The sequence below is a fragment of the Emydura macquarii genome, unplaced genomic scaffold (genome assembly GCF_026122565.2).
Source record: "Emydura macquarii macquarii isolate MOO-44397 ecotype Brisbane River unplaced genomic scaffold, CSIRO-AGI_Emac_v2 contig_1230, whole genome shotgun sequence".
Taxonomy (NCBI): domain Eukaryota; kingdom Metazoa; phylum Chordata; order Testudines; family Chelidae; genus Emydura; species Emydura macquarii.
Window position 1 is genome coordinate 5,418,271 of NW_027131367.1, and position 16,253 is coordinate 5,434,523.

The 16,253-nt window shown below is 45.3% G+C and overlaps 1 protein-coding gene across 1 annotated transcript in view; it reads left to right on the top strand.

Moving 5' to 3' along the window:
* The window catches only part of LOC137152592 (cilia- and flagella-associated protein 337-like), a 46,818-nt gene that overhangs the window by 15,092 nt on the left and 15,473 nt on the right, over positions 1–16,253 (top strand). Inside the window, exons 11-16 of the mRNA XM_067547305.1 lie at positions 2,821–2,985; positions 3,735–3,884; positions 4,139–4,323; positions 6,224–6,363; positions 10,108–10,253; positions 13,580–13,803. Of these exons, the coding sequence (XP_067403406.1) occupies positions 2,821–2,985; positions 3,735–3,884; positions 4,139–4,323; positions 6,224–6,363; positions 10,108–10,253; positions 13,580–13,803 (1,010 nt within the window). The remainder of the gene's footprint in view (positions 1–2,820; positions 2,986–3,734; positions 3,885–4,138; positions 4,324–6,223; positions 6,364–10,107; positions 10,254–13,579; positions 13,804–16,253) is intronic.

Consider the following 16,253-nt stretch of genomic DNA (forward strand, 5'->3'; position numbering starts at 1 on the left):
GCTCGCCCAGCTCCAGCGATTTCTCCAGTGAGTTGCCCTGGACGGAAGAAAGCAAGAACTTGGGCAGGCTGTTGTTCCAGATTAAAATCTCCCTATTCTTTTGCTGGAGAAGCAAACCGTGGGATGAAGCAGCTGTGCACTGTTCATTGGTGTCTGTCTGTTTCCATAGCCCGGAGCAAGCAGTTGGGCTTGTGCACTTGTCTCTCATCTGTCCAACCCTGGTTATTAATCAGCAAAGAAGTCAAAGCAGCTCTTCACCCAGGCCAGCTCACTCACATTAGTCACTCGCTTGCTTTGACTGCATCCCAAACCAACTAAAAAAACACAGGCAAGGGTTGTGTGCCCTGGAACTTGTGCTACCAAATCCATGTCGGAAGTCACAAGAAAAGAGTTTCTTTGCTTCCGGGCTGCTTTCTTTCGACAGTAAACGGGGAGGATGAGGTTAGAACAACAAAATCCAGTCATTAACCCACCCAGAAAACAAGTCCAGGGGCCTTTTAAATCTCCTCCACCTCCACAGAGCCCTGAGTTCATGTTGTGGCTTGGCTTGTGTTGTGTCCTGTTTGGCTCCAGCGCGTGTTTCCGTGTCATATTTTGGGAGCTCGGAGGGGAGGAGAGCAGCTGCCAGGAAATGCAGGACAGGGCTGAGAAACTAAGCACATTAAACTCTTGTTAGCCAGGGTCTGTGAATATTAAGCTGCTCCTGAATAAGCAATAAATGACGTGCCATGTCATACCCTAATGTTTTATTAGAACTTTGTCTTAAGCAAAAGTTTCAAAGAGAAGTCCCATTGGCGAAGGAAAGCCAGTGACTGCAGTGAAGTTACCAGCACCTCCCACGCTGAACTCAGCAGCACTTGGGATTTGCAGCTAAGCAGCTTTGCCATCTTTACTCTTATCCGGGAGGCTAGGAACTCCCTTGCCATCATCGAATGCGTTTAACTGTCAGCCATTTGTACCACACAGCTAGTGGTGTTGCGCCCAGCTGCCTTTTTTATAAATCCCCCTCCACATCCATCCTCAGCCACGATCCCTCGCATCTTCCTCTTGTTTTGCCGGTCAGCCTGGTTTCTTTCAATTTGTCTCCAACAGATTAGCTTCCTAATATTCCCCAGCCACAAATGTACACCTCTTCATCCCTATCCTCTGCTGCCCTGGGTCTCCCATTGTCACCTCCATTCAAAGCAGCGCTAGTGCCCAAGGAGATCTGATTACCACCCTGACACTTATGCCTTCCTTTGGAAAGAAAGGTTCCTAAATCATACCAGTATTGAGCATGCCAGCACCAGTCTTTTAGGAGCAGTTCTGTGATGCTCCCCACTTTCACACTCGGCATTGTCCCATGTTTGATCACTGCATTCATCGGTGCTGGAACTAGAGGTGCACGGGACGCTATGCAGCCTCTGGCTTGAAGTTGTTTGCATCATATACAGGGTTTACAGTTTGGTTCGCTGGCTCTCAGCGCCCCTCACTATAACAATTGTTCCAGCATCCCTGGCTTAATTGCTGACTTTTGTTTTGCAATATATAGCATAATAGGTGCTGTGTGTCCTACGGAATGCCTAGGATATAAACACCAAGCAAGGAGAATTGTTTAGGATGGTCTAAGGCAGTATAACAAGAAAAAATCTAATGGAAATGAGCAAATGGAGAATTGACTTTGTAGTCTATAAGACTGTGGAATACTCTCTGAAGGGATGTGATGGAAGCTCCTTCAATTTTTTCATAGATTTGTAAGGCCATTGTGATCATCTAGTCTGACCTCCTGCATATCAAAGGCCCTAGGACTTCCCTGTATTAATTCCTGCTTCGAGTCCAATAGCTGTGGTTGAATTAGAACAGAGCTTTTAGATAAACATCCAATCTTTATTTAAAAATTTCCAGTGATGGGGAATGCACTACAACAGTTGAGAAGTTCTTCCAATGATTAATTATCCTCCCCGTTTAAAATTTGCACCTTATTTCTAGTTTGAATTTGCCTAGCTTCATCTTCCAGCGACTGGTTCTTGTTTATACCTTTGTCAGCTAGCCTGAAGGAATCGAATTTCTTTCATGTAGTTTGCAGTGGTGTTGTAGCTGCGCTGGTCCCAAAATATTAGAGAGACAAGGTACGTGAGGTGATATCTTTTATTGGCCTAACTTCTATTGGTGAAAGAGACATGCTTTCAAGCTACACAGAGCTCTGATCTGAAGAAGAGCTCTGTGTAACTTGAAAGCGTGTCTCTTTCACCAACAGAAGCTGTTCCAATAAAAAATACCACTTTACCCACCTTGTCTCTCTGTTCCCCATGTAAGCATTTATAGACTGTGAACAAGGCACCTTTTAACTTTTTATTTGATAAGCTAAATAGACGGCGCTCCTTCAGTCTTTCACTAAGACGTGTTTTCCAATCCTTCAATCATTCTCATGGCTCATCTCTGAGCCCTCTTCAATTTATCAACATTCTTCAGCATTGAGTAATTTCAAACTAGCCTGAACAAAGCACTGGAGAGGATAGATTGCAGAGAACAATCCTACGCTAGCCCCTATTGACCTCATAAGTGTTTATCCGCTGTTATTTCAGTGATTCCGTTCAATGGATATACATGGAACAGTCTATAGCTTCCTTGGACCAGCCACTGCCTATGTTATAGATGGGTTGAAGTGGGGAAATTGGCTTTCCTGCATAAGCTGGTGAGCTGATGCACCATCCAAGGAAGGTGAAGTCCTGCTCCAAACAAAGATGCTATTCCATACCTCTCCTCAGGGCTTTCTTTATTAGCAAACTGTAACGTAACTCAAAACCAGAACTTTTCAAACCACGCTTTCTCTGCTGGCAGGTGGTGACGGGATGTGATGACTCCACTGTTGCTGTGTGGGATGTGGTAACGGGTGCCAAGCACCTCTTCATAAGCAATGCCCATGGTAATGAAGAGATTACATGTATGGCCCTTGACAACTCCCAGCACAGGCTCATTACAGCATCAAGGAATGGGACCATAAAGGTTTGTTCACTGAAGCAGAATAGAACTGCTCTTGCTTTTGCAACATCCTTTGCCTGTTCCATCATTTCCAGAATACAGAGCATGAAGCACAGCCCACACAAGCTGTAGCAGGTCAAAATGTAGCCCCTTTTCTGGTGTCTAGTCGTATTCACTAAAACAACTCTGCACAAAATCTCTCAAGTTTGGCTGTCCACAGGGTTCCTCACCAAGGTCTGCTCAGCTCACAGCTGAGGTCCTCTCTCTAGAGTGATATTCTCACCTCCCTCACAGATGACTAATGAGCCATCTGTCCCAGAAAGTCAGCAGAATGCACTTACTATTTTCCAGCAGACTCACCATTTGCTAACAGGGTTGGGTTTTCAGTCAAACACTGTCAGTTCACAACAATGGCCTTAAATATGGATAGACAGAAAGCACAGCATTGTTTTTACCGCATATATTAAAAGCCGTTATAGCAACCATTGCAAAGCTCCGATGATTCTATGTTGCGTGACAATTACCATATAGGCCAAGCTGCAATATTCTCCTCTGGAATCAGATAGGAACGTCTCTGAAGTGTTCAGTTGTGATCGGGACCTAGTTTTGATTCAGCTCATCTTTAGACTTTATGCTCTTTGAGACAGAGACTTCATTTACCATCTTTGTACCTTTCCTTCCCCTTCTTACATTGAAGATCCTGGCTGGGGGGCTGGACAAGAGAAGGCTAATATTGTGGGTGGAGAAAACGAAATCTATTTTCTTTTGAGCAGGTCTGGGATATTCAGAACGGCCACATCTTACACCAACTGGAGGTAGTGGAAGAAGCTGAAGTCACGGGACTTGTAGCTTTGCGGGACCAAACATTGCTCACAGTGGGATGGAATCAGAAAATTGTCCTTTATGATTTCTGTGAACCTGGGGTACGTAAAGAAGTAGGAATGGCCTGGGAATAGCTGCCTGTTAAAAAGCAAAGTGCTAATTGTTGACTGTTTAAACAAACAAGACATATCCTTCTGTTATACCCATGGAAGTGACATTGGAATAAGTGGGCGAAAACCTCATTGAAGTCAGTGGAAACCACCCCTGCTTACATCAGCACTGAATTTGCCCCAGTGTGTTTTGTTAATCAGATTAGTAAAACCTGAGTTGTATTCGGTTTTCTGCCTGTTTGTAGGCCCTATATGTTACTGCGAATCCTTCTTGGAAGGGCGGGCAGCTGCACAAAGAGGACATCCTGACTGTGGACTATTGTCCTTCTCTTGGGCTTCTTGCTTCAGCCACCTTTGCTGGAGAAATTATCGTCTGGAATGTGGAATCTCAGAGTGTGTATCTCTACCTGAGACAGACTCAGCACGAAAGGTATCATTGTCCTTTAAATGGCTTAGGGTGAGTTATTCATTAATTGTGGGCCATGCGCCAAGTTTGGGAGTGCCTCATTTCCAAGTGACACCTTTTTTCTAACACAAAGAAGGAAAAGAAGAGTGCATTTTATTAGAGCCTTGCTGCTAAAAATGTTGGTGTCTCACCTCCCTCCAGCATCCCGCTTGTGCATCTTCCTTATCTTGATTAACCTGCTGGCTTTGTGTGATGGTGCTGGTCGCGGTGCTGTTGTTATTTTAAAACACACATTTTAAAAACCAGGTGGTGTACACTAAAGAATCTGCATTGCTCTCTCTATCTGTGATCAGCGCAGCATGCTGGGCAAACCGTGAAGGTTTCTTGCAAAACTTGAGCACCACCCTCAGCACAATTAATGTTTGCAAAGCGCTTTGAGGATGCAAAGCGGCTGGAGCTATGGTGAGCATACATGGGTGTGCAGGGTTGAATTGTGAAATCTGGGAAAGGACAAAGGCAGCTGACGTGTTTCAATCCCTTGGGACAAGTGCTCAGCAGCTGTAGATTGTCATAGCACCGCCGACTTCAATCGAGCTATGACAACTCACACCACCAGAGAATCTGCCCCATGGAGGATCTGCCCCTGGTTCTGCGTGTCATGGACATTAACAGGAGCTTTGAGAGTAGATAGTTTGTAGGATTGGGTCCATTAAATTTAGGCCAGCCTTGATGGGTTTGGCCTACACTGTATAGGGTTAAAGGACTAGAGTGTGACCTGCATGGGAGTAAGGAGAAGAACCTCCCTTACACCCTTGTGTGGGCTATAGCCAGACTTTGTGCACCTGCTTACTCACACCTGAGCAAGAGACTGAGAGGAGGTGGGGAATGGCTGAATCCGTAGCTCCACTCTCAACGCACCAGCTGAGCCGGAAGAGGGAGTGATGCAATGTGCTGCTGTGATATAGACTAGTGCAGTGCCGAGATCAGCAGGACTCTTCAAGGACAAAAGTACTATCCAGCTTCAGTGGGGTTGGCAGAATCTGACCCTTAATAAAGACACTGGGCCTGACTCTCCACACAGTTACAGGAGTGTGACTTCATTTTCCATTCCTGCCCTGTAATTTTGATGTAAAAATGTAGCAATGGGCCTGGTCCGAAGCTCCCTGAAGTCAATGGGAAGACAAGTATCCGCTTCAATGGGCTTTGGTCAGGCCCTGTGTTTCCAGTGGTGTGGGATAATGAAAGATTACCGGGCTGATAGACAGGGAACCAGAGAAGAATTACACCCTTTGCAAAGGTTTCCAAAAGAAGCCAGATGCAGTTCTTCATCCGAGCTTCAGAATGTCAACCCTGGGATGTGAAACTCCGTGCCACGAGCCACCAGCCGTGAAGACATTCCCCATCCCTTTGCCACTGAACAAAAAATTGCAAACCTCTTTGAAATGTACGCCAGCTAGACCTCTTTCCTTGCCACTTGGGCACAGCTGGCTTCAGTCAGGCTCTTGGCCGGCACAGCAGTTCACCCACATGTCATCCCTTGCAGGTTCAGGGCCTTAGTGCAGATCTAGTTTTGACTGGGATTCTTGCTCTCAGCACTCTGAAACTTTGAAGACAATGCAGGGCTTTGCTGGATGCTTACCGGCCAATACATACAGGCAGTTATTTATTTGCGGGTTGCCTTATAGAAGTTGGCTTGAATAGTTCAATAAAAAAAGCTGAAACGTGTGGGTTTTTTTAATTTATGTCTGTGTGAAGAAAGGAACCACAGGAAAAGTTTGTTCCTAAAATGCAACCTTATTTATAGTTCGGGGCATTTCTCCTCCTTTCCAATCAGAATAACCAGCCCTTTAGAAAAATGGTTGGGTTTTTTGACCTGCCAGGTGGATTTAGGGATGGTTTGAACATCGTCTTCACTGAATTTTAGGTCACATTCTCCAGTGGATAAACTACTCTTTCTCCAGCACCGATCCACGGATGGGGTTTTAAAAGAAAGTGCAATCCTTGTGAGCTCTGACGCTGGGAATCTTCGCTGGTGGAGTGTCCTTGGTGAGCAACGGGAATTCGGTAAGTCTTACCTGTGAAAATCATCAGAACTTCAGCTGGATGTTCAGATCCTGGTGGCCTGTGGAGAAAAGCCAGCTCACTGAAGTCAGGGGGAGTTTTTCTGTTAATTTCAATGGGGACCGAGTGTCAGGGGCTCATCGCTGCCTAACTAGAGATCTGGAAGCATGTGTCTCCTCCAGGCCTCTTGGTCCGTGGGCCAACAGACCATGAGGATGTTGCAGAAACAGCTTGTTTTGGTGGTAGAGAAACAAAGGAGACACCTCCACCTAACCTGAAGTAATTAATCCTGGATTACATGCTATTTCTTTTCCTTCCCAATCTCTCCATCTTTCTTGCCCAACCCATGCTAGAGAAGGGAACTTGTCTTCTGTCCAACTGTTCTTATCCTGTCTCGTAGTCCTGGAGATGGAGTCCAGGAGTACAGAGTCTTCTTGATAGCTGGCTTCTTCTGCAGCGTGTAAATGGGCTTCTGGAGTACAGGGGTCTGGTGATCTTTTCCTGCAGGACAATTCATTCCCTGGTGTTTGGAGTCCTGGTGTTGCCCCTGAAATGCGTTGCTTTGGTTGGTCACCTATCCAACCTGTGACTAAAGCTGATGCTAATTATAATGGAGTGCTTGTAACCTACAGCGCTACAACGGCAGTGAAGACGTTACCTATGCCGACGGGAGAGCTTCTTCTATCGGTATAGGTACTCCAACTCCCTGAGAGGCAGTAGCTATGTCGACTGGAGAATCCCTTTCGTTAACATAGTGCTGTCTACACCAGGAGTTCGGTTGGCATAACTGTGTCACTCAGGGATGTGGATTAAGTTTGTAGTGTAGACCAGGGCTAAGTGTGAAAGGTCTCGCAGCTGGCATCTGACTGTGAAATCTGGATTGTGATTGAACTGATCTGTATTCCTCAGCGTGTTCTGATTTTAAACTACTCTGTGTTCCAGGAATTCTCTCTCAAAAAGATTCTGGCAACGTATGATATAACCACAGTCCTACTGAGAGACATAAGATGTTATTGGACCAGATCATGGTCCCTTTGCAAACAAAAGCACAACATCCATCAACTTCATTGCAACGAGGATTTGGCCCAAAGAGCCAAATTCTTCCCTGATGTAACTGCAGGGATGTATCTGACATTTATTCATTCTCTCTCCGTCCTAGAGTGCCATATTACAGTTACTGGAACTTCAGATACTGGCACTAAAAACAACTGGAAAATGTATACGTTATTTACAAAAACCCAATGCTAACAAAATAGAAAAAGCTTCCAAAATACTACATGAGACCAGCTTTAAAAACAGGATATTCAAGCCCTTTCTCCTGGGAAATGTTTTTCCCAGTGATTGGGGTTGAGTGTTTTTGTTTTGGTTTGTTTTTGTTTTTTTCAGTGCCCCACTTCAGTATCCCTGCGGAGGGGGAAAAATTACAAAAATGAAAACCAAAAACATGCATTAAGCTAAACCTAGGAAAAGCAGAAGAAATTACCCGCAAAAAGGCAAAGAAGTGCTGTTCCGTGCACAGCCACACTCCCTGGAGCAGATAATTTTAGCTAAGCATAAAAGGGAGCACAGAGTTCATGGGTGGAAAATGGCAATCCAGGTGACTGCATTTGTACATGGTGAGCTATTACAGAAAATAAAACCAACGACAAGCTGAGGAACGTCCATCTGTGCTGATAACCAGCAAAAGAGAGTCAAACACAGAGGGAGAAATCCTGGCCTCCTTGAAATCAACGGCAAAACTCCCATTGATTTCAGCAGGATCAGGATTTTGCCCAGAGACACTAAGGATATGTCTACACAGCTTCTGGGAGGTGTGATTCTCAGTGCAGGTAGACATATACATGCTAGTGTATATATATGTATATCCACCTGTACTGGGAATTGCACCTCCGAGCTATTGGGCAGACACACCCTCAAGCCAATGTTTTCTAAAGGAGCCACTGATTTTGGGTCCCTCTATGAGACACCTTACAAACCACTGAGCTTCTGTTTCCATGAAAAACGCTGATGTTTCAGAGTTTGTTGTCATTCCACATCAGAACAAAATTGAGAGCTTTTGACATTTTTCATGAAACAAACGTGGAAAGCCAGAAGCTGGTCTGACCCAATATGGCCATTCTTATGTTCTTATGAAGAGAGAGAATCCCCAGAATAGCCAATAGCCCAGTGGTTAGGATCTCCTTCATCCCAGGCATCTGTCCTAGGGTCAGTCTGTCTACATATAATTCCTGCTAGAGCTGTTCCACTTTGTATAAATAATTAAATATTCATTGGGACAAAGAGAGAGAGAGAGAATCTATAGCCCAGAGGTTAAGATGCTCACCTGGAGTGTTGGAGACCCAGATTCAAATCTCTGCTCCAAATCCATGTCTCTCACATCCCAAGTAAGTGTCCCAACCACTGGGCTTATTGCCTATTCTGGAGTGGGTCCCGGGCTCTCTGCCAGTTTCCAACATGAATAACTGCCCCCAAAACTCTAGTGTTTCAACAGAAGAAAATATTCCTCTCATTAAGGGGAAACAACAAAACTGTTAGCCAGTGCTGTTGGCACAGAAAGGCGGCCAGATTCCATCCCAGAGGTGGCTGCATTTCACTAGTGGGTGACTAATTCCTATATATGCAAACCCGTTGGCATTCTTCTGGCTAACAGATGTGACATAGATATAAGATGTTATAGTAATCAGATGCTATATTTAATAAGTGTAATATAGTGTGAGGAGGCCTGTGCTGCCAATGCGACTCTAATGGTGCAGAAAAGATATCTTTTCTTGTGTTAAAAATAGGTGCAGTGTGATGGATTTAGAAAGGGAACAAAGAATCCTCTCTTCAATAAACTGCTTCTGACGAGCTACTTAATGAAGCCACTTTCCACAGTGTGGACAGCTGTCAGTGTAATAGGCTGGCCGAAGGCAGGACCATGTTATTGCTCTGTCTTTTATTTAACTAAAAGATGTCAGGTCCATTTTGGCCCAAAATTTAGGAGGGTTTTTTTCACTAAAAAAATTCAGATCAGGAGAAATGTGTCCATGATTTTTAATTCATTCCATGAAATTGAATGGGGGCTGTTTCAGGGTACTGTACATACCATTCTCCTGCAGTCTTTGCACCCCAAGCGGGGGGAGCGTTTTAGTTGTGCACAAGAACAAAAAAGTGAAGCTGACAGAAATAACCAGAAAGGTAAGTGAAACTGACTAGTCTGTTTCATTGTTCAAGCTGAATGGAGTTCAAGAATTATTGCTGATAATGAAAGCGGATTTCAAGAACTAAAATTGCTGTTTTAATCATTTTAAGTTATATTAATAACACAGATGAGGAACTTTTTTTTATAAAAAGAGTACATGCCCTTTGAACCTGACAGAGTTCCTTGAAGGTTTAGGATAAGATTTTCAAAAATGCCTAAGTCCCATTTTCAAAAGTGACAGAGGACTTAGGAACTCAAGAGAGTTAGGTGTCTTAACTACCTTTGAGGAAATGGGCTTTAGCACTTATTTATTTGTATTGCCTTAGTGCCTAGGAGTCCTAGGCGTGGTCTGGTACTCCACTGGGCTTCCTGCTGTGCAAACACAGAACAGAAAGATGGTCCCTGCCCCAAGAAGTTTACAATCTACAGAGACATCTGAATCTCTTTGAAATCAATGGAGTTTAGGTTCCTAAGTGGTGATGTCTCCTTTTAAAATGAGACGTAGGCGCCTAAGTCACTTAAGCACTTTTGAAAATGTTACCTTTCATCCCCTCTTGTTGTTTCAGGTTTTTATTATGCCCCAGCTAAAGAGGATGTATGTGTGACTGGATTGTCAGCCAATCTCACAAACAGTGTTCTTGTGTCTGGAGACACACGTGGATTCATCCAGGTTTGGGACATTTCAAATTATGGGCTGTCCCCTAAAACTCAGGTAAATCTTCACGCTTCATTCCCAGGATATGGAAATGGCCTTGGGATGTAGGGACAAAGCAGTTCAAGAGGTTACCATGTTCATATGTATTGTTATTTATCTCCTAATTATCCCTAATGAGTTGCATCTCCGAGGTGCTTCACTTGTCACGGGCACTGCTTGCTTCTTTGGGCAAAAGAACATCAGGCTTCTTTTTAATGTCTCTGGCCGGCATCAGGCAAACTTGAATAGGTACTTCCAAAGTCTCTCATCCATCTTAAGCTCTCTTCCATGCCACCCTTTATTCCTGGAACTGTCACTCTTTCCTTGTGAGCTAAATGTCCTCCAAAAGTCTCTTCAAAACTAGCGATGGGCCTGAAATCACTGAATCCAAACCCCAGTGCCCTAGACAGGAGCAGAATCCAGAGCCCAACTTTACGATTTGGTTCAGTCTCTACTTTCACATTCTCTGCCCAGGTCATTCAATGATAACACAACAAGCACAGTTTAGGTTTGGCCATAGGAAGTATACAGCTCCATGTTTGCAGAGCTTCACCTATACATCAGCTGGCAAAGGCCTGAGATTTTAATACTAGGAAGATAGATATTCTGTCCCCAATCGCACAGATGCTATGAAGTTCTGCGCCGCCATGGTGTGCAGCAGAATGACATATTTTTGGTGCTCAGGAAATTGTTACCATCTATTTTATAAAATATCTGCATTGCTGGAAGTTTAGCTGTGTGTCTGACGAGTGTGTGCTGTGTTGTCTGTCTGATTTAGATTGTCAGATCCTCAGGGCAGGGAACACTTTTCCCTCTGGTTTTGCACAGCATCACCCTCCCAACGCCACATTGTCAATTCACAATAAATTATAATATTTAAGTAGAGAGCCTGTCCACGGCTAGATGTGATTCTCTGAGTTACCTGCAGCTCCCTTGATGTTTAAGATCTCTCAGATCTAACACACACACACCATCAGGCTACCAGCACCATTCCAAGTGGCGAAGTCCCCCCCATCTCCCGCCCTCCTCGCAGGTCAGGAGAGTGACACTTTTGTGCCATGGTGTCTGAATAAGAGCAGCCAGGCAGCGAGCTGGTGACCTCACAGAGCTCTGGAAGAAAAGTTCCAGAAGTTTCAGTGGCAACCAGCGGTAGCTACAGTCGCCTGAGAATTATCCATTGGTTTGGAGTCACTAGACCAGACTATGGAGTGAAACAAGCTGCTGCCAGGAGCTTCATGGAAAGGGTTTCACTCTAGTAACTGCTCTGTCGTATATCAGTCCGACGGTGTCTTCTGCCGAAGGAGGCTCTGCGCCATCCACCAGAAAGCCTGGTAAGAAGTATTGCTGCAACTTGGTTCTCAAACCGCTGGCCTTTCTGAACGGTGAGAGTTAGTCACAATTTACCAAGGGTCGCGATGGATTCTCCATTACTGCTGATTTTAAAATCAAGTATGGGGGTTTTTCCTTCGGGATCTGCCCTAGGAATAACGGGAGGAAGCTCCCTGGCCTGTGTTATGCAGGAGGTCAGACTAGATGATCACATGGGTCCTTCTGGCCTGGGACTTTCTGAATCTCTGAAAACGATTCACCAGGTGGTTTTAATATTCCCAAGCCCGCCTGCTCTCAGCGGACTTCTGACCCTTCACCACCCGGGAATTATGTAAGGAGCAAGTTACTCATTGAACCTTCACGTTTCAAGGCCTTAGGGCTCAGGGGTTGCCATTCAGCTCCAGCTAGCTTGTCGGCCCTACTGACTATTGATGCAGAACTGCAAATATAGAGGCGTGTGTGTGTGTGTGTGTGTGTGTGTGTGTGTGTGTGTGAGCGAGCGAGCTCAGGGCTGTTGCACTGGCCAAAGGGATTGGTGGAGGAAGCTCAATACATCTATGCCATATGGCTCCTATTACCAGAGTACCATTTTACAGGGGGGGGGGACTGAAGCACAGAGAGAGTTGCCCAGGATCCCACAGGAAGACCTTGGTGAAGCAGGGAACTAGTCCTGTGTCCCCCAAGCCCCAGGCTAATGCCCCAACCATGGGACCATTCTTCCTGAATAGGAGCTACTGGGGTTTCCCTGAATGTTTATTCTGTGAGCGTGAATTTTGGCCATGGTAGTTTGCAGCATCACGGTCTTAAATATGGCCTTCAAACATCCCCTCCTCCCCCCAGATATGCCTGTTACATTCACCCTGCATCTCTGGCAGGAAAGCAAAGACTGTTTGTTCCCTTGCATGGACTCCATGATTAAAAAAACCTTTATGGAGAAAATCAGAGAGAAAATCATGGGAATCCCATGCTGCCCACAAAGAAATAAAATTAGTTCAGTTCAGCCTCTAATGTTCTCCTTTCTCGCTGACCACTAATAACATGAGCTGAGCACCAAGATTGCTTCCCTTACAAATCTCCAGTGCTGGGCTTATAGACACAGCACGTGCAGAAAACAAGCGATAGAATTGTTAAGTCTGCTAAGTAAACAAGTTACTTAGAGTGATAAGCATCTTACTAACTCCACAGCCAGAGTAGTGCATGGACCCAGTCACACAGTGTTATTAACTATGATTTATACAGTACATGCAGTACATCCAATGTGCTGGGTGCTTTACAGAGAGAATAAGACTCCGTTCTAGACCCCCATAAGTAAAGTTAACAAATAGCAGAGAGGAGAAAGGTGGAAAGGGCTGTTGAATTAGCATACTGAGATCACAGTTACTTTGGTTCATTGTGTACCTGTTCCAATGGTGCTGCCACCCATGTGTTTGCTTTTTAACTTCACTCTTCTCTCACTCACACATCCCAGTTAAGTCCAAGGCAGGTCTTGCTTGAGTAAGGACCAAAGACAGGGCTCATTCTTCTCCATTATTAAAGGTAATGGGGATCTTCAGTCTGGCTGCAGGGATTCATGCTCTGTGATAGTCACTACTTTGGAAATCCACATTAGCCACAGAGTTCATTCAATTTTTCCTAATTTCCTTTTACAATTAAATGATGACATTGGGTGTGAAATGTTTCCTTAATCCGTGCCAAATATGCCGGACACCAGGTCAAAGGCTGAAGCTCTTCAGGATAATTAGGCATGAATTAATGCAGGATGGGTTTTGCACTGATGATAAAATACAGAAGAAATCTGTTATACAAACCCCTTTTATCTAAGGTTAGGTCAGACCCATATTCACGAAATGCATCCTGTGAATAACCCCACTTCTTCCCTGAAGCCTCATTGACCTGGATCAATCCCAGGTCCTAGGTTCCATCCATGTGACGTGGATTCTGCTTTATCTGTTGGGATTTTTTTAAGGTTGTGATTTGTGGCCAGCTACCTGAGTCTCTTTCTCCTGTGTCCACAGTCTCAGGACTCCCTGAAGAAGCCCCCATTGCTCTGTAGCTGGACAGCCCATCGCAGCACGGTGGTGAGTGTCGAGCACTTCATGTTCAGTTCAGATTCATTCATCCTTAGCGGCTCCTTGGACAGAAGCGCCAGGCTGTGGACCCCAGACGGGAAATTGGTGGGAACCTTTGGGCAGGAGAAGAGATGGGACTTGAAAAATCCATCAACGTTCGCCCACCCCAAGTAAGTTTCCAGCCCAGGATGGGTCACTTCTAAGTCTGCTTCGGTGATGAACATGTGAGAACATGTTACTCCAAATCCCTCCCCTCTCCCCAGTGCATCTCATTGTCATGACCAGCTCTTACCTAGCAAGATCCAAATACATACCTACCTGGGCTGCCTGTTGGCAAGGCTGGCCCTAGGATTTGTGGAGTCTGTACTGAGTCCTAAGTGTGGGGAACTCAGTCAGTCTTGGGTAACCTGCACAATACCTCTTGTGGGAAGGGCTGATTTGCCTTCTATTCTAGGTAAATTCTTATGTAAGTTCTTCACCGTGGAGCCTTGCGAGGTAGGGGCGATCCTCTTTAGTCCCAGATGATCCTTCTCATCTTGGGATCTTTTCACCCAGCACTCTTCCCGTATCACAGATGAGAAATGATAACATTCTGTCCTCCCTTCGTCATCAACCCCACTGCTGATCTGGAACCGCTGGCCTGGTGCAAGATTAAATTATGTATCCTGTGCTAAGGCATCTTAAAAGGCTTTAAGATAGGAAAGTTATTCGAGCCGTAATGCACATAGGGAATCTGCATGACAGCTGCGGTAGGCTTGGCAATAGTGGGCCTGTTGGTAGTTTTGATATTTGATCGACAAGGTGGGTGAGGGGCTCTCTTTTACTGGACCAATTTCTGTTGGTGAAAGAGACAAACTTCCGGGCTACACACAGCTCTCCCTCGGGTCTGGGGATGGTCCTCAGTGCGTCACAGCTACATACAGGGTGGAACAGATTGTTTAGCATAAGCAGTTAAAGGACCATTCAAGGTGAAGTGGGCCATTAACACCCCTGCAGTCAGATGACCAAAAAGATTGTTGTGAAAAGCCATCAATCCGGTGTCTTTGTTACAACCATGATTTTTAGGGTTTAGCAAAGATATGAATTTAAGCTCCCAGGCTCGTCTTTGGAAGGTGTTGTGCAGGTTTCCTTTGAGGACAAGGACTGAGCTCAGTGGTAGAGTGATCATTTTGTGAAGTGTTCCCCCACCAGTGACAGGGCGTTTTTGTCTTGTATCATTCTGTGTGAGTTCAGTTGAGAGCGTAGTGATTATCTGGTTCACCCACCCTAGTCGTTACTGGGGCATTCATAGCACTGAATGAGGTACACCATATATTGTGATGGGCACCTGTGGAGTCCATGGATCTTGAAAGGTGTGCCGGGGGCGCTTTTGATCATTGCAGCAGCGGGGATATGGCTGCAGGTTTTGCATCTGTTGTTCGGGCAGGGTCTGCTGCCCCTTTGAGTTGATGGGGAAACTTGTTGGGGGATTGTTTGAAGGCCAGAAGAGAGGCGTCGGGAAAGATTTTTTTCAGGATGTGGTCCCCACTGAGTAGGGTTTGTATTTGTTTAGTGATAACTCTATGGGTTCCAGTGTGCGGTAGCAGGGGGCTTAACAATAGTTTTGATAGTTAGCCTAAGTATCCAAGGCATGAGCATGACTTCCTAACTTAAGGTTATAGGGTTTAGCTACCCCACCCTACCATTCCTGGTTTAGCTACCCCACCCTACCATTCCTGGTTTAGCTACCCCACCCTACCATTCCTGGTTTAGCTACCCCACCCTACCATTCCTGGGGGTGTGCGAGAGCCGCGAAAAGATTAATATGGAAAATCTCCTACTTAAAGAAGCTGCTTAGGTAATGGCCGGTAAATGAGAGGATGCTCTAGAGATGTGCCGACTTGCTGAGGAAGGCTTTCCGGGGGGCAATAGGTGAGAAAATCTTCTCTCGTGTCAGTTTGATCACCCAGCGTCAGTTCAACTCAGCTGAGTCGATCGTACTCTCACTAAAATCAGATGCTGTGTTTCTAATTCAGTATCGTCAAACCCAAGCATTTAAAAGTCATGAGTGACACCCCCCTCCTTCCCCGGCCGCCCTCCATCCCTGCCAAATCATGAGCTTGATTTAACAACCATGAGATTATTAAAATGGTAGATTTGGGGTTCTTTCAATTTGCCTTTTTGTGCCTTTAAAGGTTCACATTTCCAACCTCCTCTCCTAAACCACAAGGGCTGGAAACTTACTATTTTTTAATGAAGGTTGAGATTAAGATGTCATCACATGACTCCAGGAGCTGATGCTTTAAGGGAAAACAAAAAAAATTCATGAAATCCATCGTGAGAGTTGGTAACACATGTCCCCCTGGAAGCAGTCTCACCTTGGCACCTTTACTCTTCTGCTGTTACTGCCGATGCTCAAGTCCACACAAAGGTTTTTTGGCAAAAATTTCCTGCTGTTGCTCACATCAGTGGTGTTTTACTAGTGGTAACGGCAGTGGAAGCGCTGGCGAGGTGATCGCGCTTGCTCTCAGAGCAAGTCAAAATGACATTGCGTTAAAACCACCAGTGGCTGTGGGAGCCATATACACAGTTAGGCTCTCGACAAGAAAAGAGCTGAAGCTGTGCCCGCTGCAGAGGGGAA